Source organism: Clupea harengus, chromosome 2 (genome assembly GCF_900700415.2).
Source record: "Clupea harengus chromosome 2, Ch_v2.0.2, whole genome shotgun sequence".
NCBI lineage: Eukaryota > Metazoa > Chordata > Actinopteri > Clupeiformes > Clupeidae > Clupea > Clupea harengus.
In genome coordinates, this window is record NC_045153.1 from 3831895 (window position 1) to 3853468 (window position 21574).

Sequence of the window (21574 nt, forward strand, 5' to 3'; positions counted from 1 at the left end):
CTGACTGTTGAACTGACTCAACACACTGGACGTGTACAACACGTAGCGAGAACAGTACACAGCCCTAACTAAACTAAACTAAACAATTAATACGCCGACGTCAATCAAAAGCTATTGTCTATAAAGGAAAGCATTGCCATAGAACAAATATAAATCTCCCGTTCATCGCGCCCCACCTGTCACATCGATGCGCCCCACACTTTGAGAAACACTGCTCTCGAACTACGTCAACACACTGGACGTGTAAAACACGTAGCGGGAACAGTACACCTCCCTAACTACACTTTCATGCTCCGGGAAAGTTTTTTTTTTAAATTGTCACGCTGCAATTAATACGCCGACGTCAATCATAAAATCTATTGTCTAGAAAGGAAAGCATTGCCACAGATCAAGGGTAAAAATCCACGCCCCACCTGGTACGTCTCTGCGCCCCGCGCCCCACGCCCCACACTTTGAGAAACGCTGGTTTAACAGATGCAAATACAGATACAGCTAATGACCTCTAGTTTGTATGTGTGTATGTATCTCTTTTTGTGTGCTCTCTCCACTTAAACCATTTGTGTTTCTCATTCTGCAGCTCCTGTGACTCTTGATCCCAACACTGCATACCCATATCTCATCCTGTCTGAGGATCTGACCAGTGTGAGACTCAGTGATGAGAGCCATCAGCTTCCTGATAACCCAGAGAGATTTGATACGTATACCAGTGTCCTGGGCTCTGAGGGCTTTAAGTCAGGAAAACACTGCTGGGATGTGGAGGTTGGAGAGAACACATTGTGGAGTGTGGGTGTGATGACAGAGTCTCTCCAGAGGAACGGAGATTATACCTCCATGAGTGGACGGTGGTATGTGTATTATAAAGATGGAAAATATAGAGCACGTTCTACACCACAGCCCTCCACTCTCCTCACAGTGAAGCAGAAACTCCAGAGGATCAGAGTGCAGCTGGATTGGAACAGAGGAAAACTGTCATTCTCTGACCCTGATAATGACACACATCTACACACTCTCACACACACTTTCACTGAGAGAGTGTTTCCGTACTTTGGTATTGGCCGTGAACTCTCTCCTCTGAGGATGTTACCAGTGAAGGCTTCAGTGAAAGTAGAGCAGCACAGCAAGAGATGATGTCACTTCCTTTTGCCAGATTAATAATGACTTGTTCATTGTGTTAAAATGTGTTCATGCATTAACCATTCTGACTAATTGGTTGTATTGTTAGTTGCCTTATTAAAATCCCACAGGTGTCACATGATCTGAATTCTGCAAATATTACAAATTGAAGGGCAAACATCTTTGACAGAAATGTAAATTAAATTCCTAAACAAGTTACTTTTATTTTCTAAAGGTACGCTGATGTTGGCTAAATTTGTCCATCCTTCAGTTGACGTATAAGAAATAAATAGGACGTTTCAGGAACGTTTCCTGTGGTTGATGCAGCAATCTGGCTCTAGTCCAGTAAAGAGCTGTAACAAAGCACATGAATATACTCAGGATTCAGCAGTGTAGGTCTGAACAACAAGCATCTCAAATTGGAGCCATATATACTGTTTAACCCTCATGTAGTGTTCGCAACATGTTTACAGAATTGATCAGCCTGACAGAAATGACATTTGATTCTGATTCACTTTGATTTAAAGATGCCAATAATTGTCATTGTGACAGTTTTGTAAACCATTATGTATTTGGTCTTTAACAATTAACAACACACGTTGAAAAGATGCATCAAATATACATCATGAAATCTGTCATTTTACAAGATGATAACTCGTATTGTGTCTTCGGTCTAATATGCATGGTTGAATTTATGAAGAAAATGCACACCTATTCAGATCAACATCCAACCGACTGCATTAAATGTGACATCTGACAACTTTACCATTTATTAAAACTCTAAGGAGTCTTGAACATTCATTTCAAAGGCCCTTTCACTTTTATTTAACTCATTATTTATTTAAGAAAAAAATAAACTTTTAATATAATTAGTAGGTAGGGATAAAGGGATAAAGGAGGTCATGTGGTCGTACAGAATTGCAGAAACGTGTCCAAGATTATTCCAGAGCCCAGTGCATGTCTTCTTGAATGTGCCTGCCACACAGTCCAGTGTGTGGCAGGCATACATACTTTGTCTTTAAGTTCTTAGTATTTAACTCAGATTCCCTGTTGTCCCTCCCTCATTCCCCTCACTGATATCAGCAGAGAGTCAAGAGACGGCACACAGCACATTCACCACAGCACACAGTAATAATACTATGGAAGAGTATATGATGTAGTGGTAATGTACACATGCCATTACATTAAACAGATTAAGCTCCATTGCATCATATAACGGAGGAGGAAGGGCACAGAGTGTGTTTGCGTGTTCTTTTACGTAACGTACGTAGCTGGAGATTGAATGTCTGAAGGGGTACGGGACTGTAAAAAGTTTGGGAAACACTGTATCTACTTAATATGAAGATGAAGGACCAGGAGTGTAAGAATCATCAGACATTAATTATGATCTTCACTCCTTCACTGGCCTCAGAGCAGCAGGTGAAGTTGAGTGACAGGTTCATTCTCTGTCCTTTACTAGATGTTCCTAATGTGTTTATCTGTTCATTCTCTGTCCTTTACTAGATGCTCTTAATGTGTTTATCTGAACAGGTTCATTCTCTCTTTACTAGATACTCTTAATGTGTTTATCTGAACAGGTTCATTATTTCTCCTTTACTAGATGCTCTTAATGTGTTTATCTGAACAGGTTCATTCTCTGTCTTTTACTAGATGCTCTTAATGTGTTTATCTGAACCCCATGAGTTTGGGCAAAGCTGGTGAAACAGCCTTCAAAGAGGAGAGAATCTCAAGACAAAATGGCTTCTGAACTTAAAGAGGATCTGGCCTGTTCTGTGTACTGTGAACTCACAAAAACATGAAAAAAACATTTCTCAAAATAGTTATATAGATACATATAGTGTCTACTCATTTAATTGACAAAGGTCTGAGGTAGATTTTAGGTGTATAAAAAAATCAATAATAAAATGTATGACTCTTTGCTGACTAGAGGACTTCTGCACACACAGAGGGAGAGAGGGGGCAGGCTTGAGCAGAGAGTGTAAGAGAAAATGGGAGGAGTCAACACTGACAGCTTTAGAGAGGAAACAGGTTATGAGGAAGTGAAGCTCAGTGACAGACAGCAGCTTCCACGTTACACCTCTACAAATTTTCTAGCAGGTGAGAATAACATTTAAAAACACTCAAACTGGACATAGTTGTTTTCATAAAGACGTTGGAGAGGTTGCCATGCTTGCATACATCGGTTAAAACAACAAGAGGACTCCGAAACTGACTGGATTTTTCAAACTCCTGAAAGTGAAAGTAAAGTTCGGGAAAAACAACGAGAGGGAGGCTTGCACTAGATTTATATTTACTCTTGGAAAATGGCTTCGAAGTTAGAGGAGGATTTATCCTGTCCTGTGTGCACTGACATCTTCAAGGACCCAGTTCTTCTGTCATGTAGTCACAGCTTCTGTAAAGCCTGTCTGCAGCAGTACTGGGAAACCAAAGGATTCAGGGAATGTCCAGTCTGCAGGAAGAGGTCATCGAGGGAGTTGCCACCAACCAACCGTGCATTAAGAAACCTGTGTGAGACATTTTTACAGAAAAAAAAAAAAAGAAAAAGAGGTCAGAGAGGAGCACTCTGTAGTCTCCATGGCGACAAACTCAAGCTGTTTTGTCATGATGATCAGCAGCTTGTGTGTCTGGTGTGCCGAGACTCAAAACTACATAAGAATCACAACTTCAGTCCCACTGCTGAAGCAGCAGTTGACCGTAAGGTAAGCTTGATAACCACAATATTTTGTATTGGATAATTAACAACAAGCTACAGCCTAATATTTAGTCCATCATTATGAACAATGATTTTCTAATCAATATTCAAACTCCATGTAGTTGCTGTTATGACTGTAACTCAACACTAGGTGGCAGCACCATCATTTCAATCCTTTGCCCCCTCAAGAAGGCCATCCAAATGTGTTCACAAAACATCCAACTGAAATGTATCCATTTGTTGCTTTAGTGGTGACAATCCATGTTCTGCCAAAGTCATATTTGAAAATCTGACTGAGTATTGCTGTAGTCAAGAGAATCACTGACATGTGAGACTTGATTTGTCTTTATTATTTTCACATTCCAGACTATTTATAAATATGCCAGCAAATGTTGGAATAGTCAACAAACACATCTGAGGGGCATCACAAATTTCTTTGTATGTAAAAGACTGCTGTATTATTCTCTCTCTCTCTCTCTCTCTCTCTCTCTCTCTCTCTCTCTCTCTCTCTCGCTCTCTCTCTTCCAGAAGGAGCTCAAGGTCAAAGTGGATCCCTTAAAGGGAAAGCTAATGGATTTTGAAGAAGTAAAACTCACCTGTGATAAAACAGCAAAACACATTAAGGTGAGAGTCAAGACTCAAGCATGAATAGAATATCTACAGACGTTGGAAGAAGCTTTTATGAAGTGTGTTAATCAAGAGGAATTCCCTAGTAGACACTTTCTCTGTTATTGATCTTATTTCAGACTCAGGCCCAGCACACAGAGAAGATGATCAAGGAGGAGTTTGAGGAGCTTCACCAGTTTCTACGAGATGAAGAGGCAGCCAGGACAGCTGCACTGAGGGAGGAAGAGGAGCAGAAGAGTCAGATGATGAAGGAGAAGATTGAGAAGATGAGCAGAGAGATGTCATCTCTTTCAGACACAATCAGAGTCATAAAAGAGGAGCTGAGAGCTGATGATATCACATTTCTAGAAGTAAGAACCATCTACTGTCTTTATCATAGTGTGTGTGTGTATTTGTGTTCGAGTGTGTGTGTGTGTCTGTGTGTGTGTGTCTGTGTCTGTGTGTGTGTGTGTGTGTGTGTGTGTGTGTGTGTCTGTGTCTGTGTCTGTGTGTCTGTGTGTCTGTGTTTGTTTGTGTGGTGTGTGTGTGTGTGTGTGTGTGTGTGTGTGTGTTTGTAATGAAATACATAAAAATATTGTCCAGTCTTTCCAAAAGCACATTGGAGATTGAGGTCGATGTTGAATCTGTGATGCGAAGAAACTCATAAAAGCGTTCCTGCACTGCATGGTTGCTGTTGATGTAGCTGAGCACAAGCACCAGCTGTGTCTGAGTGGAAACGTCCGTGGTCACGTCAGCTTGAATGGATACATAGTTCGTCGATTTCACCTCCTCCACAATGCGTTCCCTCACGACCGCTAGCATACACTCCAGTAGCTCGTTTTGAACAGTCTTTGATGTGCCCTTGAAAACGTCTCGGTTACTTACGTAACCTCGGTTCCTTAAGCAGGAACCAGATATAACAGTATGGTACATGACGTCAGTCATGGGGTACAAATCGAAGCATTTATCTATTCACGCCTGAAAGGCCGCGAGATCTGTCAGCGCGCGCTCCTGGCCCCGCCTGCCAGGAGTACTATAATATCATTACGCGCCCTCAGATCTGCCTTGGAAAGAAACTGAGCAAGACAATCAATCCAAGGTAACACTGTAGACGCCAACTTTGTTATATCTGGTTCCTGCTTAAGGAACCGAGGTTACGTAAGTAACCGAGACGTTCCTTATCGCAGTTCACTGCGATATAACAGTATGGGACCCTATACATTCCCGCGTGATAATACAGTGGCAGCCAATTACACACACCAGCTCTACTGAAGCCTTTGCCCTCATAGAGGTTCATACGGCCGCTGGCAGTGAACATATTAACAGGGCAACCTTTGTCATAGGCGGCAAGGATCGCGATCCTGCGCCTGTAGGAAACCACCCTGGAGTGTTTCATGTGCAACAAACATGTAGACACCGATGAACACACTTATCACACTTATCACACACACTTAATGCCTGCATGGCAGGCTGAAATGGCAGCCATGTACACTTTGAGAGTAGAAGCCGCCTTCCCCTCATCAAACAACTGCTGCAGGAATTCTAGAATAACGCCCAGCGCGCAGTTAATGGGGTCGTGCTGACGCGCAGCACACCACCGCTCAAAACTGCGCCACTTCAGCATATACAGAGCCCGTGTTGATACAGCTCGGGCACTCTGTATTGTAGCCACCACCGCGTCCGACAAGCCTGACGCTATGAGCCTGCACCTTTCAGGTGCCAGGCTCTGAGACGCCACCACTCCGGATGGGGGTGCCACACTGTCCTGTGCGCCTGCGTTAGGAGGTCTCTCCGTAGAGGCAGCTCCCAAGGCTGCTGCACTGACATATTGACCAGATCTGCCGCCCACGGCTGGTTGGGCCAGTGGGGGGCTATCAATATCAATTCCCTGCCCTCGTCTGCAATCCTGCACAGCACCTGCTGGAGGAGCGGGATCGGGGGAAAAGCATATAGGGGTAGAGCTGGCCACTGGTGGCCCTGCGCGTCTATGCCTAGTGGGGGATCGTCGCCCCCTAGCGAGAACCAGAGCGGGCAGCAGGTGTTCTGCCTGTTCGCGAACAGGTCCACCTGCGCCTTGAAAAAACGCACCCAGATCTGACCTATCACTTGTGGGTGAAGGCACCAGTCTGCTGCTCAAGGATCGCCCCTCGATAACAGGTCCGCACCGTAGTTGAGGTGGCCTGGTATATGAACTGCCCTGAGGGAAAGGACGTGCCTCGCTGCCCACAGGAGCAGGCGAGTCGCCCAATGGTGTAATGACGGGGAGCGCACTCCGCCCTGGCGATTTATATACGCCAAGGTCGCAGTGTTGTCCGTCCTCACTAGTACATGCTGACCCCTCAGCCTGGGCAGAAAGTGTTGTAGAGCTAGGACTACTGTTCGCAGCTCTAACACATTTATGTGAGACGCGGCCTCTGTCACAGACCAGAGACCGTTCACGCCTCTCCCTTCGCAGACAGCTCCCCAGCCTTTGGTGGAAGCGTCTGTGGTCACCACCACGCGACGCGACACTATGCCCATAGTGCCCAACGCGGCGAGAAACCAGGGGGTTCTCCAGATCGCCAGGGCTTTCCTGCATCTGGAGGACACCACTACTCTGCGATGCCTGTCTGTGACTGTGTTGAGCTTCATAGACAGGTACCATATTTGGAATGGCTGCATACGCAACATCCCCAACGGGAGCGCTATAGCGGCCGACGCCATCATCCCTAACAGGCGTTGGCAGCGCAGCGACGAGACTGACTGTCCCCGTCGGAACTGGCGCACGCATGTTTTGATGGCATTTATCCGTTCTTGAGACAGCCTGACCTCCATGGAGGTGGAGTCTAAGATCATACCCAGAAAATGCGTAACTTGCCTGGGGCAGAGAACGCTTTTTTCTCTGTTTACAACAAAACCCAGCCGATACAGGTGTGCCACCACTAGATGGCCATCCAGCTGCAGCTTTTGAATGAGAAGCGATGAACCAGTCGTCCAAATAATTGTAAACGCGCAAGCCGCGTAGACGTAATGGGGCGATAGCTGCCTCTACGCACTTTGTAAATACCCTCGGCGCTAGGGACAGGCCGAATGGGAGTGCGTTGAATTGGTACGCTATTCCTCCGAACGCAAACCTCAGATATCTCCGATGTCTGTGGTGGATCGGAATGTGGAAATAAGCGTCTTTTAAGTCTATCGTGATAAACCAATCGTTTGGCCTTATAAACTGCACAAGCCTGCGTGGGGTCAACATTCTGAACCGTAGCGGCATGAGTGCTTTGTTTAACACACGTAGATCTAATATTGGCCGATAATTCCCGTCTCTTTTGGGTACGAGGAAGTAACAGCTGTAGAAGCCTGCATGTCCCTCCTTGGGAGGGACTCTGCTTATAGCCTTCTTTCTGAGCAGGGAGATTATCTCTTTCCGTAGGAAGTGAGACTGTTCTCGCTGAACCACAGACTGTATTACCCCGCTGAATGGCGGAGGGGAACGGGCGAATTGCAGATCGTCTTTAGCACCCATGGTGACACTGCGCATGCGCGCCAACTCTCCGCACAACCAGGGAGGTTGTGCTTTGCGTTGAATTTGTCGGGGACTAACCCGCTCATGGTCAATGAGTCTAAGCCTAGATCTACACCCACTCCGCCTAGGGAGGGAGACGAGATCTAGGGCTGCCCCCTCATGTTTTTGAAAAAAATGTGAGGGTGCGATTGCACTGTGTGCATCGCGGGGGGAGTTGCACAAGCATGCCTGCTCACTGCGCCATCTGGGACAGGAGTTAGGACATATGATTGTGGTGCTTGTGAAAACCTGCTTACCGTGCTGGACATGATTTCCACATGTGAGCGACGGGCTGATTTCTGTGGAGGCGGTGTGGACTCCACCGCTCCCCCCTGTGTGACGAGTGGCTGACTGTCACGAACAGGAAGCCTGAGGTCTCCCTCTGCCTCGCCCGCGGCGAGCGGAGTGCTGCCGCGGAGCCTGGGCTGCGCCCTGGGCAGGGCGCGCAGCTGTTCTTCGAACTTGGCAGCCATTGTGACCACTGCCTCTCCAAAGGCGCCCTGGACAGAGACCGGGGCGTCGAGGAGTGGTGCTTTTTCTCTGTCTGACAGCTTAGCCAGTGATAGCCACAGAGACCTCTGGGTAGCCACCGCGGCACCCATCACCCTCCCCAGTGCCTGTGCCGTGCACCGAGTTAGTCTGAGCGACAGATCCGTCGCGCGACGGAGTTCTGCCACAGACGGGTGATCTTCCCCCAGCGACAAGGCAAGCTCAGTCAGGAGCTTTGCCTGGTAGCGCTGTAGCAATGCAGCCGTATTGGTCGTGCAGGCAGCCTGCCCTGCAGCCAAGTAGGACTTCTCTGCCAGCTGAGCCTGGTGTCTGCCCACCCGCGTGGGCAGGAGAGGCTTCTGGCCGAGACGCATCGTGGGGGATGCGGACGAGAGGTAGCCCGCTACTGCATCCTCCACCTGAGGAAAAGAGAGGTAGCCCCTCTCCTTAGCCATGTGGAGCTGCATGTAGGGCGCGAACCCCGGCACCGGGGCTCGGCCCGAGTAGGGTATCGCCCATGTCGCCTGCAGTTCCTCGTGCACCTCCTCGAAAAAGGGGATGCAGCTGGGAACTGACGCGGCGGAGCCAGCATAGAACTCCCTGTCCAGCAGCGAGGACCGCACACTGGGAGGGGGAGGGAGAGGGAGCCCGAGGCAGCTGGCTGCTCTCAGCGCAACCTCGTGGAGTTGCTGGCCCAGGAGCCGAGACGAGGTAGGAGGTGTCTCCACCCGCATCCTAACGTCATGGCTCGTCTGCATTGCTTCAGCGATTGAGCTGTGCTCATCGGAGAAGTCTAGCAGACTATCATCATCCAGGCTGATGTCCAGCTCGAGCTGGACACCGCTTGGTTGAAGCTCCTCAGCCTCGCTGCCCGCAACCCCAGGGCTGACAGGCGGCGGAGACGGGGAGAGACCCGGGGGCGGAGCTGCCGCTGCAAGGCGACTGCTCACGCTCACCAAGTCCAAGGCTGAAGACGCACTCGGATGGAACCAGTGCAGTCTCCTCTGCGTCCTTGCGCTTCCAGAACGCAATGCGCCTGGTAGCCTTAGCTAGCGGGAGGCTAGCACAGATGGAACAGACAGGGGCTTTGCCCGAAAGCGCGCCCTCTGCGTGGTCCCTGCCTAGGCAGGTCACGCACCGACAGTGGCGGTCGCCCTTGGGACGGACGTGACCGCAGTCGGGGTAGTGTCTGGCCATCTTTTTTTTTCAATCTGAAAGTAGAGAAGAATGTTAAAACACAAGCACACTATCTGCAACGAACACGTTGTTAGCAAGCTAGCAGGCTAGTCAGAAACTTAGCCAGCCAGGCAGCCAGGATAGCAGCCACTACTTTCAAAATGAATTTGAGCCAATGAATCTTGTAGCGCCCTGAGCTAGTGAGGGTTAAGGAACCCAGATAACTCACCAACCCGTAGAGAGCGAAAGCACACAAAACTCTTTTGACTGTGGTAGAGCGTTTGAGATATGCTCGGAGATGTTCACTCCGTCTTGCGAAGTTTCAAAAGAGGCAGATCTGAGGGCGCGTAATGATATTATAGTACTCCTGGCAGGCGGGGCCAGGAGCGCGCGCTGACAGATCTCGCGGCCTTTCAGGCGTGAATAGATAAATGCTTCGATTTGTACCCCATGACTGACGTCATGTACCATACTGTTATATCGCAGTGAACTGCGATAAGGAACTGTAGCATTTTTTAGATGCTCATTGAATACTTCGTCCAACTGTGCCACAAAGTCGACCAATCCAATATAAATACCAGGGTTGGTGGAGCCCTCCGTTTCATTCTCGCCTCGCAGGGCTAACTCAAAAACACCACAACATCACACACACTGGATGAGCCGGTTTAGGATGTGCCGGTTATTGCTCACCTCATCGTTGTGGCAGCGCACTGCTAGCCTGTATCCCTCATCCAGCTGAGTGGCAATGTTCACCCTCCCAACAGCAGAGAACTTCAGACAGCTGTCCATGTGGAGCTCCGACTGCTCATGTTTCTGCACCTTTTCAGACAGATGGTGCATGTCTGTAACTCCAGTAGTAGACAGGTGGTGCATGTCCGTAACTCCAGTAGTTGTAGACAGATGGTGCATGTCTGTAACTCCAGTAGATGACAGATGGTGCATGTCTGTAACTCCAGTAGTTGACAGATGGTGCATGTCTGTAACTCCAGTAGTAGTTGACAGATGGTGCATGTCTGTAACTCCAGTAGTTGACAGATGGTGCATGTCTGTAACTCCAGTAGTAGTTGACAGATGGTGCATGTCTGTAACTCCAGTAGTAGTTGTAGACAGATGGTGCATGTCTGTAACTCCAGTAGTAGACAGATGGTGCATGTCTGTAACTCCAGTAGTAGTAGACAGATGGTGCATGTCTGTAACTCCAGTAGTTGACAGGTGGTGCATGTCTGTAACTCCAGTAGATGTCCATGTAGTGCTGTCTGCTGAAACGCCTTCGAGATGGAAAAGTAGGCAGGGGTAGAAAAAGACAACATTAGCCACTTCACATTCTTCTTGCCACGATTTTCTTTCGTACAAATTCTTGGAAAATCCTCGGCTGTAGGATTTTCCCTTCTTTATAGAAACCTGTTGAATGGATACATTTGGACTAGGAAGTCCTAATTGTTTTGCTGCCAATTTATCTCGATAAGTACGCTGACTTAAAGGAGTTTCTTTCAAAGAGAGAATTGAGTTGTTGCACTGAACACTAGCCATCTGGACAGAATGTGACTTGATCGAAGCTACCGCCCACACTTTTCACAGTTAGTATGACGAAAGCATATTAGTGCTAGCCCTCCCGGAACCCAAAGAGATTGCATTGGAAACCCTATTAGTGAAAAAAAAAGACTTTCCATGAGAGTCTATGAGAGACGTCTGGGGTGATTTTCAACCTGACTGAAATATAGAAGACTCAAAACCACTGTCTCTCTTTTTCCCATTTGGCAGTGCATCGCCCAAATCACCCTTATGGACAAATCGCCCACACCATTCACACACACACACACACACACACACACATACACACACACACACACGTACTTATGTTTGTGTCTGTCTGTGCCAGTCTGTGTGTGAGTGTCTGTCTGTCTGTCTGTCTGTCTGTCTGTCTGTCTGTCTGTGTGTGTGTGTGTGTGTGTGTGTGTGTGTGTGTGTGTACTGGCCAATCACCATCATTCATATAAAGCCATACTCAGTCACACTCACTTACACTTAGACACACTCATACTCAGCCACAGTTGACTGAAAATGTGTTTATCTGTGTCTTCCAATGTCCTCTGTGTGTAAAATGGTCGTTGACAAAAGAAACAGGATGAATGAGGGACAGGGGCAACTGGAAAAAAAAACTCTGATGATGTACATGGCAATGACATGTATCAGGTGCTGAAGGTGAGAGAGAGTGTGTGTGTGGGTGTGTGTGTGTTTGTGTGTGTGTGTGTGGGGGGGAGTCGGTGTGTCAGCTTACAAGGGAGTAGAGAGAGCATGAATAAATAAAGGTTTATTATGAGATCATGTTAAAATAAAGGTTTTCCTTCATCATTTCACAGAACTACAAGAGCACAGTGGAAAGGTGAGTGATCTGCCTCCTGTCTCTCTCTTCTCTGTGGTTTTGAACCCAAACCAACAGCAGCACTGACTCCTGAATGTTATTCCAGAGCCCAGTGCACACTGCAGGATCCAGAGAGGGTTTCAGGAGCTCTGATCAATGTGGCAAAACACCTGGGCAACCTGAAGTTCAGAGTCTGGGAGAAGATGCAGGAGATTGTCCATTACAGTAAGTGTATATATATCCCTTTTAAACACGAAACACACTCACAAACACACACTCACACAGAGACAGATGGACGGATGGACGGACGGACAGACAGACGCAAGTTTATTTATATTTCATACACAGAGGCAATTTGATGTGCTTTACATAAATAAGAGCAAAAAGAACCTCCAAAAGAAATATGAAGAAAAGTGAAGAGATCAAAAGGGCGGAAGGGGCTACTGGAGGAGAGCGGAAGAGTGTGTAGACGCAGGTCTACGGGTGAAAAAGAAAATGAGCCAGAATTGTCTAAGATATTTCAGTTGAGTTTATGAATTGATAAGGGTACAGTAAAGCTAAAACAGAAGACATTGTTAGAGTGAGCAGAATACGAACTGTATCGGAGGGAAATGTCATCTTCCATTGCTATGGATGTGTCAGGGTGTGTGGTAATGCAGCCTATTTTCATGCTTTGACAACAAGATACCGGTACGCCTAACACATTTTCTTTAGTCGTGCATGACCAACGTCTTTTTGGGGGTGCAGCGTATGTTTTTTTCCCCACTGACGGACTAAAGGAAATGTAAGGAACTGTGTTGCTCCTGCCTGAACTCGGTTAGATTACTTGTCTCACCCTACGGTTTTGAAAAGACTTAGGGGACTGTGTTCAAGACATTTCTTTATGGGAATGATAGTATTTGTTTTCCATTCTGACAGGGTTGCTAAGAGTTTTCTTTTCCTGAAGGTCAATCTTCGGAAATGTTCAAATGTGCTATACAGTTTTCACGCCAAGAGTAATTAAGGGATCTCATTGGGTTGGTAAAGATAATTTGAATGTGCACCCCACCCTGTTTGTGTTATCCCCTAGTGTAGTGTATGAGACATATCATTGGTGGGAGGGCTACACACAAGAGCCGTTTCCAGAAAAAGGCCCCAAATAGCCCAAGTAGAGCAATAGCCTGAATAGAATCCTTGATAGAGCCTGATAGAGCCGTTTCCAGAGAAAGGCCTGAGATAGAGCTTAGCCCCAATAGAGCAGAGAGAGAGAGAAAGAGAGAGAGAGAGAGAGAGAGAGAGAGAGAGAGGGTGAGAGGGATGGAGGGAGAGAGAGAGAGAGAGACCGGGGGGGCATACATTGATTTTACATGATAGATTCATATGGAGTGGAATGGATGATAAACCACTGTTCAGTTTATTTGAAATCACATATGGCACACTCACACACACACACACACACACACACACACACACACACACACACACACACACACACACACACACCACACACACACACACACACACACACACACACACACACACACACACAACACACACACACACACACACACACACACACACACACACACACACACACACACACACACACACAAACACACACACACACTCACACACACACACACACACTACTCACACACACACACACACACACACACATGTATGCACACACACACACACACACACACACACACACACACACCACACACACATACACACACACACAGACATACACACACACAAACATACACACACACACACACACACATATGCACACACACACAAACACACTTATATGCACACACACACACACACACATACACACACACATACACACACACACATCTCCCCTTATATAGCTCACAGTGTCTCTCCTTCTGTTCTCATAAGACCATACCAACACACAGACACACCTACTTTGTGTGCTCTTTCCACCTAAACCATTTGTGTTTCTCACTCTGCAGCTCCTGTGACTCTGGATCCCAACACTGCAAACCCATGGCTCATCCTGTCTGAGGATCTGACCAGTATGAGACGTGGTGATGAGCAGCAGCTTCCTGATAACCCAGAGAGATTTGATGAGTATTACAGTGTCCTGTGCTCTGAGGGCTTTAACTCAGGGACTCACTGCTGGGATGTGGAGGTTGGAGAGAATACATGGTGGAATGTGGGTGTGGTGACAGAGTCTCTACAGAGGAAGGGAAACTTTGACTCCATGAGTGGAGAGTGGTATGTGGATTATTATGAGGGTAAATATGGAGCAGAGTCTACACCACAGACCTCCACTCTCCTCACAGTGAAGCAGAAACTCCAGAGGATCAGAGTGCAGCTGGACTGGGACAGAGGAGAGCTGTCATTCTCTGACCCTGATAATAACACACATCTACACACTTTCACACACACTTTCACTGAGAGAGTGTTTCCATACTTTACTGTTGGCTGTGAACTCTCTCCTCTGAGGATGTTACCAGTGAGAGCTTCAGTGAAAGTAGAGTAGCACAGCAAGAGATGATGTCACTTCCTTTTGCACTCTGACTAATTGGTTGTTTTGTTAGTTGCCTTAAGAAAATCCCACAGGTGTCACGTGATCTGAATTCTGTAAATATTACAAATTGAAGGGCAAACATCTTTGACAGAAATGTAAATGAAATTCCTAAACAAGTTACTTTTATTTTCTAAAGGTACGCTGATTTTGGCAAAATTTGTCCATCCTTCAGTTTATGTATAATCTGTTAATTCCCACTGAGGTCCTGAAACAGTGGAGCAGCTCAGCTTCAGCTTCATTAGTCTGATCAGACTCTGAGGTCCTGAAACAGTGGAGCAGCTCAGCTTCAGCTTCATTAGTCTGATCAGACTCTAACACTGATGAGAGGAATGAAATTAAAGCTGATTTAATGGGCTTTAATCCATTGTGTGATTTTAGTTAATGAGAGTTTTGACTGATACGAGAGATAAGGAGTTATAAGCAAAATGTTTCAGAAACGTTTCCTGTGGTTGATGCAGCAATCTGGCTTTAGTCCAGTAAAGAGCTGTAACAAAGCACATGAATATAGTCAGCATTCAGTGTAGGTCTGAACAACAAGCATCTCAAATTGGAGCCATATATACTGTTTAACCCTCATGTAGTGTTCTCAACATGGTTACAGAATTGATCGGCCTGACAGAAGTGTTAATAATGCTTTTTGCAAACATTTGATTCTGATTTATTTTGATTTAAACCTTTCTAAAGATGCAAATCATTGTCATTATGACAGTTTTGTAGATTTTTAAGCCTCCTTTTAATGATGTTGTTCTACTTGTTTGTGTTCAAAATAATGTCAATTCACAATAAAATATGAATTAAACATACTTAGAACTAGTGTAAATCCAAATCTCATGATTATTAGTATTTTGTGTATTTAACAAAGTACTGAACTCAGATTCCCTGTTGTCCCTCCCTCATTCCCCTCACTGATATCAGCAGAGAGTCAAGAGACGGCACGCAGCACATTCACCACAGCACACAGTAATAATACTATGGAAGAGTATATGATGTAGTGGTAATGTACACATGCCATTCCATTAAACAGATTCAGCTCCACTGCATCATACAACAGAGGAGGAAGGACACAGAGTGTGTTTGCGTGTTCTATTTCCAATCCACTGATCTGGGGTCAGTCTCTGTGTCTCTGGCAGGTACAGTTCACACCCACATTCTCTTACCTGAACTTCAGAAACAGTGGAACTGGTCTGGCAACTAAAGCTGACCAATCAGAATCCTTCCACCATAGGCCTGCTCCCTGACTGGTGATAATAATAATTTTGCACCACAGATAAATATGGCGACTCAGTCAGGCAATGGTAGAAAGATCAGGGTCAAGGTTTTATTTATGATTATGCACATCAGGGGAGAGAGAGCATGGGTTCACATAAAGATTCACCAGCTTCTCTGACTGGAACAGAAAAAGTCTCAGTTGAAGTACCCTAGGTCTGACAGCAGGGGGCGTTAATCACCAGGCCCAACTTACATAGGTCACACTGAGTCAGGAGAATCACCAGGCCCACCTTACGTAGGTCTAACTGAGTCAGGAGAATCACCAGGCCCACCTTACGTAGATCACACTGAGTCAGGAGAATCACCAGGCCCACCTTACGTAGATCACACTGAGTCAGGAGAATCACCAGGCCCCCCTTACGTAGATCACACTGAGTCAGGAGAATCACCAGGCCCCCCTTACATAGGTCTAACTGAGTCAGGAGAACCACCAGGCCCCCCTTACATAGGTCTAACTGAGTCAGGAGAACCACCAGGCCCCCCTTACATAGGTCTAACTGAGTCAGGAGAACCACCAGGCCCCCCTTACATAGGTCTAACTGAGTCAAGAGAACCACCAGGCCACCATCATCAGGTGATATTCTGGATATTTACAGTAGATGTCTCATGATGCAGAGAATACAAGGAGTAACAGTGACACACTGACTCAAACACACACACACACACACACACACACACACACACACACACACATACTCAAACACACACACACACACCTACTCAAACACACACACACTGACTCAAACACACACACACACCTACTCAAACACACACAACCCTTTTCAAACACACACACACACACACCTACTCAAACACACACCTACTCAAACACACACACACACACACACACCTACTTAAACACACACACACACACACCTACTCAAACACACACACACACACACACACCTACTTAAACACACACACACACACACACACACACACACTGACTCAAACACACAAACACACATACACTGACTCAAACAAACACACACACACACACACACCTACTTAAACACACACACCACACACACACCACACACTGACTCAAACACACACACACACATACACTGACTCAAACAAACACACACACACAAACACACACACCTACTTAAACACACACACACACACACACACACACACTGACTCAAACACACACACACACATACACTGGCTCAAACACACACACACACACACACACACACTGACTCAAACACACACACACACACACACTGACTCAAACACACACACACATACACTGGCTCAATCACACACACACACACACACACACACTGACTCAAACAAACACACACACTGACTCAAACACACACACATACACACACACTGACTAAACACACACACACACACACTGACTCAAACATTTAAACACACACACACACACACCTTCTCAAATAGACAAACACACTAACTCAAACACACACACACACACACTCACACACACCATCCCAGAAATGTTCTATTCTGAAACACACACACAGTTACACTCCCAGAAATATTCTATTCTGAAACACACACACACACACACTTGAAGTCAGTGATGAAGACTATGATGATGGTGATAAGGATGATGAAGTGATGAGTATTTTGTTACTCATTGTAAACACACTTCGCAGAACATTACAGGTTATTAATAATTAACAAGTAAATTCTGACCACTATTATAAATGCACACAACACAGACTTCAGTTCAAGTCTGCCCAACAGGTGGAGGGGGACCTAAAGGTCAGAGTATCACCAGCATGTTAGTCATGATCACTGGGGTTCAGTGTACCTAAAGGTCAGAGTATCACCAGCATGTTAGTCATGAGGGGTCACTGGGGTTCAGTGTACCTAAAGGTCAGAGTATCTCCAGCATGTTAGTCATGATCACTGGGGTTCAGTGTACCTAAAGGTCAGAGTATCACCATCATGTTAGTCATGAGGGGTCACTGGGGTTCAGTGGACCTAAAGGTCAGAGTATCTCCAGCATGTTAGTCATGATCACTGGGGTTCAGTGGACCTAAAGGTCAGAGTATCTCCAGCATGTTAGTCATGAGGGGTCACTGGGGTTCAGTGGACCTAAAGGTCAGAGTATCTCCAGCATGTTAGTCATGATCACTGGGGTTCAGTGGACCTAAAGGTCAGAGTATCACCAGCATGTTAGTCATGATCACTGGGGTTCAGTGGACCTAAAGGTCAGAGTATCTCCAGCATGTTAGTCATGATCACTGGGGTTCAGTGGGAGGAGTTTCTGTAGTGTAGATTGGTTCATGTTGTGATTGGAGGAAGACAAAAGGTTTGTCCAGCAGTCTGCATTGGTATTGAATTCAGTCAAGGATTGTCTTTTATTCCCAATCTCATCTTGCCTACCATGTAATGTTTCAGTGTGTATAGATCTGTTTAGATATAGTGGAAGAGATGAAACGTCAAGAGACACACACACTGCCTTTAGTAACATTGTCACGTCCTGTTGATTGACAGCTGCCCAGAACACTGTCTAGCTGTCAATCATACAGAGAGCCCTAGAGACCCCTCTTAACCAGTCTGTCTAGATGTCAATCATACAGAGACCCCTAGAGACCCCTCTTAACCAGTCTGTCTAGCTGTCAGTAACAAGGGAATATGGGTCCAAATCCTGAGTGTGTTCATGCTGTTCTTGGGTGTTGTTCAGGGCATCACATGTCATTTGTGTTGTAAAAACAGCAATAAGGATGATTTAAAATAGATTGTATCATTCAGTAGTGATTTAAAATAGATTTAACATTCAGGAGTGATTCAGAAGACATAGTGAAAATCACACCTTTGAAAGCTTCCTGCACATAGTTTGAATGCTTGAATTACGTGCTTGAAATATTTGATTGCAATTCTTTATTCTTTTCTGGCCGTGGAGCAGCTCTCCAAGATGAGACCCTGACTCAAGATTCCATGCACACGGTAGGAGTGATGACATCAGTGTGGCTTGTCCAATCAGAGACCAGGTCCCTCCCTGTCTGTATGACTCTCCTATCTTGGCTCTGCGTTTCCGTAGTGATGTGAGTTTACGGTTGTACAATACAAAGGCCTTACAGAGACCTTACAGAGACCAGAGCCTGAGAAAGAGCAGTCAGTCCATCACTGGTTAGCAAGGTCAAGCAGGCAAGGCAACATTGTAAGCTTTAAGCTGGGCACAGATGGGGTGTTTAGGTTTTTGGACAGATAAGACGTGTCAGCAGATGAGAGGCAGAGGTTCTTACAAAGGGAGAGTGTCACACAGAAATGATGTGTTATTGCTGAGAACAGAGTGAACGAGATAAGCATGTTACCATCTCATGGTCACCCCATGGGCGGTACGGGAGGCCCAGAAATGACATAATTTGGTTAGGACTTAAAAGTTCCAACATTGCTGTACTCGAGTGTTAAGTCAAGCAAGTTGTATTGTGTCAGTAATTACCAGTAAAACGTATCTTGTAACAACCAAATGCTTCGTATGTTGGTTCCTCTCTAAAGCAGCATTCTAAGGAAGCGTTAGAGAATACACTGTGTACACATAGACTAGATGTAGTGAGGCTGTTGGACAGAAATGACGACTTACTGAGTGACGTTGACTCTTCTTGGTGTAACTCCAAAACTTACACGAAGAGACACAATCAGAGTGAAAGAGAGTTTCATGGATTTTATTTCATACATATTATCATCATTTGCGAAGTGTCTTTGAATATTCCAGTGAAGCCAGACAACTTTGGTCAATCCCGCTTCTTTAAAGAATACAGACATTTCCCTTGATAATGTCACTGAAAATCAGACACAGTGGATGTGCTGAGAGTGTGTACACTGGAGGTGTCATTCACAGCACAGACAGCTCTCTGTGTGTCTGCAGTAGGAATGAGATCAGAACAATATTTCTGTGGATAGTGGAGGAAAAACACTGACATGAAGCCTATTTATGCCTGTAAGTTAGAGCTCACTCATCCAGGTACTTTGACCTCTGATCCTCAAGACAAGGAGGCACTAAATAACTGTTTATTGGACGACTGTTGTGAGACTGACCAATCAGCTCCCTGCTCCTCCAGATCCCTCCCTCTGACTCTCCTTTCCTGAAGGAGGAGTTGAAGCTCAGTGAAGGGCGGCTGCTGTGTTCCACGTCACACCGTCACAAAACTGCTCCAGCAGGTCAGGTGAGAATCAAATTTAAAGACACTCAAACTGCTCACATACATAGGTTAAAACAACAAGACTTGATTTTTCAAACTTCTGAAAGTGAAATTAAAGTTTGAGGAAAAACTTAACACAGCTTAACACAGATTCATATTTACTCTTGGAAAATGGCTTCAAAGCTAGAGGAGGATATATCCTGTCCTGTGTGCACTGACATCTTCAAGGACCCAGTTGTTCTGTCATGTAGTCACAGCTTCTGTAAAGTCTGTCTGCAGCAGTTCTGGGAAACCAAAGGATCCAGAGAATGTCCAGTCTGCAGGAGGAGGTCATCAAAGGACGAGCCACCAATCAACCTTGCGTTAAGAAACCTGTGTGAGACATTTTTACAGGAGAGAGGTCAGAGAGGAGCAGTCTATAGTCTCCATGGCGACAAACTCAAGCTGTTTTGTCACGACGATCAGCAGCTTTTGTGTTTCTTGTGTCGAGACTCAAAACTCCACAGGAATCACCGGTTCAGTCCCATTGATGAAGCAGCAGTTGACCACAAGGTAAGTTTGATAACCACAAGATTTTGTATTGGATAATTAACAACAAGCTACAGCCTAATATTTATTCCATCATTATAAACAATGATTTGCTAATCACAAAATTGAAAATCCCTGTAGTTGCTGTTATTACTGTAACTCAACACTAGGTGGCAGCACCATCATTTTACTCCTTTGCCCCCTCAAGAAAGCCATCCAAATGTGTTCACAAAACTTCCAACTGAAATGTATCCATTTGTTGCTTTAGTGGTGTCAATCCATGTTCTGCCAAAGTCATATTTAAAAATCTGACTCAGTATTGCTTTAGTCAAGAGGCTCACTGACATGTGAGACTTGATTTGTCTTTATTATTTTCACATTCAGGACTTTTCATAAATATGCCAGCAAATGTTGGAATAGTCACCAAGACATCTGAGGGGCGTCACAAATGGCTTTGTATTTAAAAGACCACTGTATTATTATTCTCTCTTTCTCTCTCTCTCTCTCTCCCTCTCTCTCTCTCTCTCTCTTCCAGGAGGAGATCAAGGTCAAAGTGGATCCCTTAAAGGAAAAGCTTAAGGCTTTTGAAAAAGTGAAACTCACCTATGATAAGAAAGCAAAACATATTAAGGTGAGAGTCAGCATGAATAGAAGACGTTGGAAGAAGCTTTCATGAAGTGTGTTAATCCAGAGGAATTCCCTAGTAGACACTTGGCCTTATTCCAGACTCATTCATTCATATTGTGTTACTCCAGTTAAAGGCCCAACACCCAGAGATGTAACTAAAGGTCCTCAGTATCACACGGTGTACATTCAAATTTCTATGTAGATTGTCCAATTAATAAGGAACCTTTATGACGTTCCAGACTCAGGCCCAGCACACAGAGGAGCAGATCATGAAGGAGTTTGAGAAGCTTCACAAGTTTCTACGAGATGAAGAGGCAGCCAGGATAGCAGCACTGAGGGAGGAAGAGGAGCAGAAGAGTCAGATGATGAAGGAGAAGATTGAGAAGATGAGCAGAGAGATCTCATCTCTTTCAGACACCATCAGAGCCATAGAAGAGAAGGTGGGAGCTGATGACGTCACGTTTCTACAAGTAAGAACCATCTACTGTCCCTTTCATAGTGT

General features: G+C 45.6%; 2 protein-coding genes across 2 annotated transcripts in view; both read left to right on the top strand.

The window, feature by feature from the left end:
* Positions 1-3125: 3125 nt before the first annotated feature.
* On the top strand, positions 3126-13121 carry LOC122128686 (nuclear factor 7, brain-like). The gene is made up of 5 exons (XM_042703203.1): positions 3126-3812; positions 4334-4429; positions 4552-4782; positions 11978-11994; positions 13049-13121. The coding sequence occupies exons 1-5, from the start codon at positions 3417-3419 to the stop codon at positions 13119-13121; spliced, it is 813 nt and encodes a 270-aa protein (XP_042559137.1). The 5' UTR covers positions 3126-3416.
* Positions 13122-20086: 6965 nt separating this feature from the next.
* LOC105911453 (nuclear factor 7, brain-like) overlaps positions 20087-21574 on the top strand; it is a 6249-nt gene continuing 4761 nt past the window's right edge. The window contains exons 1-3 of the mRNA XM_042703211.1: positions 20087-20469; positions 20981-21076; positions 21312-21542. Of these exons, the coding sequence (XP_042559145.1) occupies positions 20089-20469; positions 20981-21076; positions 21312-21542 (708 nt within the window). The 5' untranslated portion in view covers positions 20087-20088. The remainder of the gene's footprint in view (positions 20470-20980; positions 21077-21311; positions 21543-21574) is intronic.

Excerpts from the sequence above, each read along its gene's own strand:
- LOC122128686 (XM_042703203.1), top strand. The coding sequence starts at position 3,417 with ATGGCTTCGAAGTTAGAGGAGGATTTATCCTGTCCTGTGTGCACTGAC. Across the intron at positions 3,813-4,333 it reads AAGCAGCAGTTGACCGTAAG|AAGGAGCTCAAGGTCAAAGT; the intron begins GTAAGCTTGATA and ends TCTCTCTTCCAG. Across the intron at positions 4,430-4,551 it reads AAACAGCAAAACACATTAAG|ACTCAGGCCCAGCACACAGA; the intron begins GTGAGAGTCAAG and ends ATCTTATTTCAG.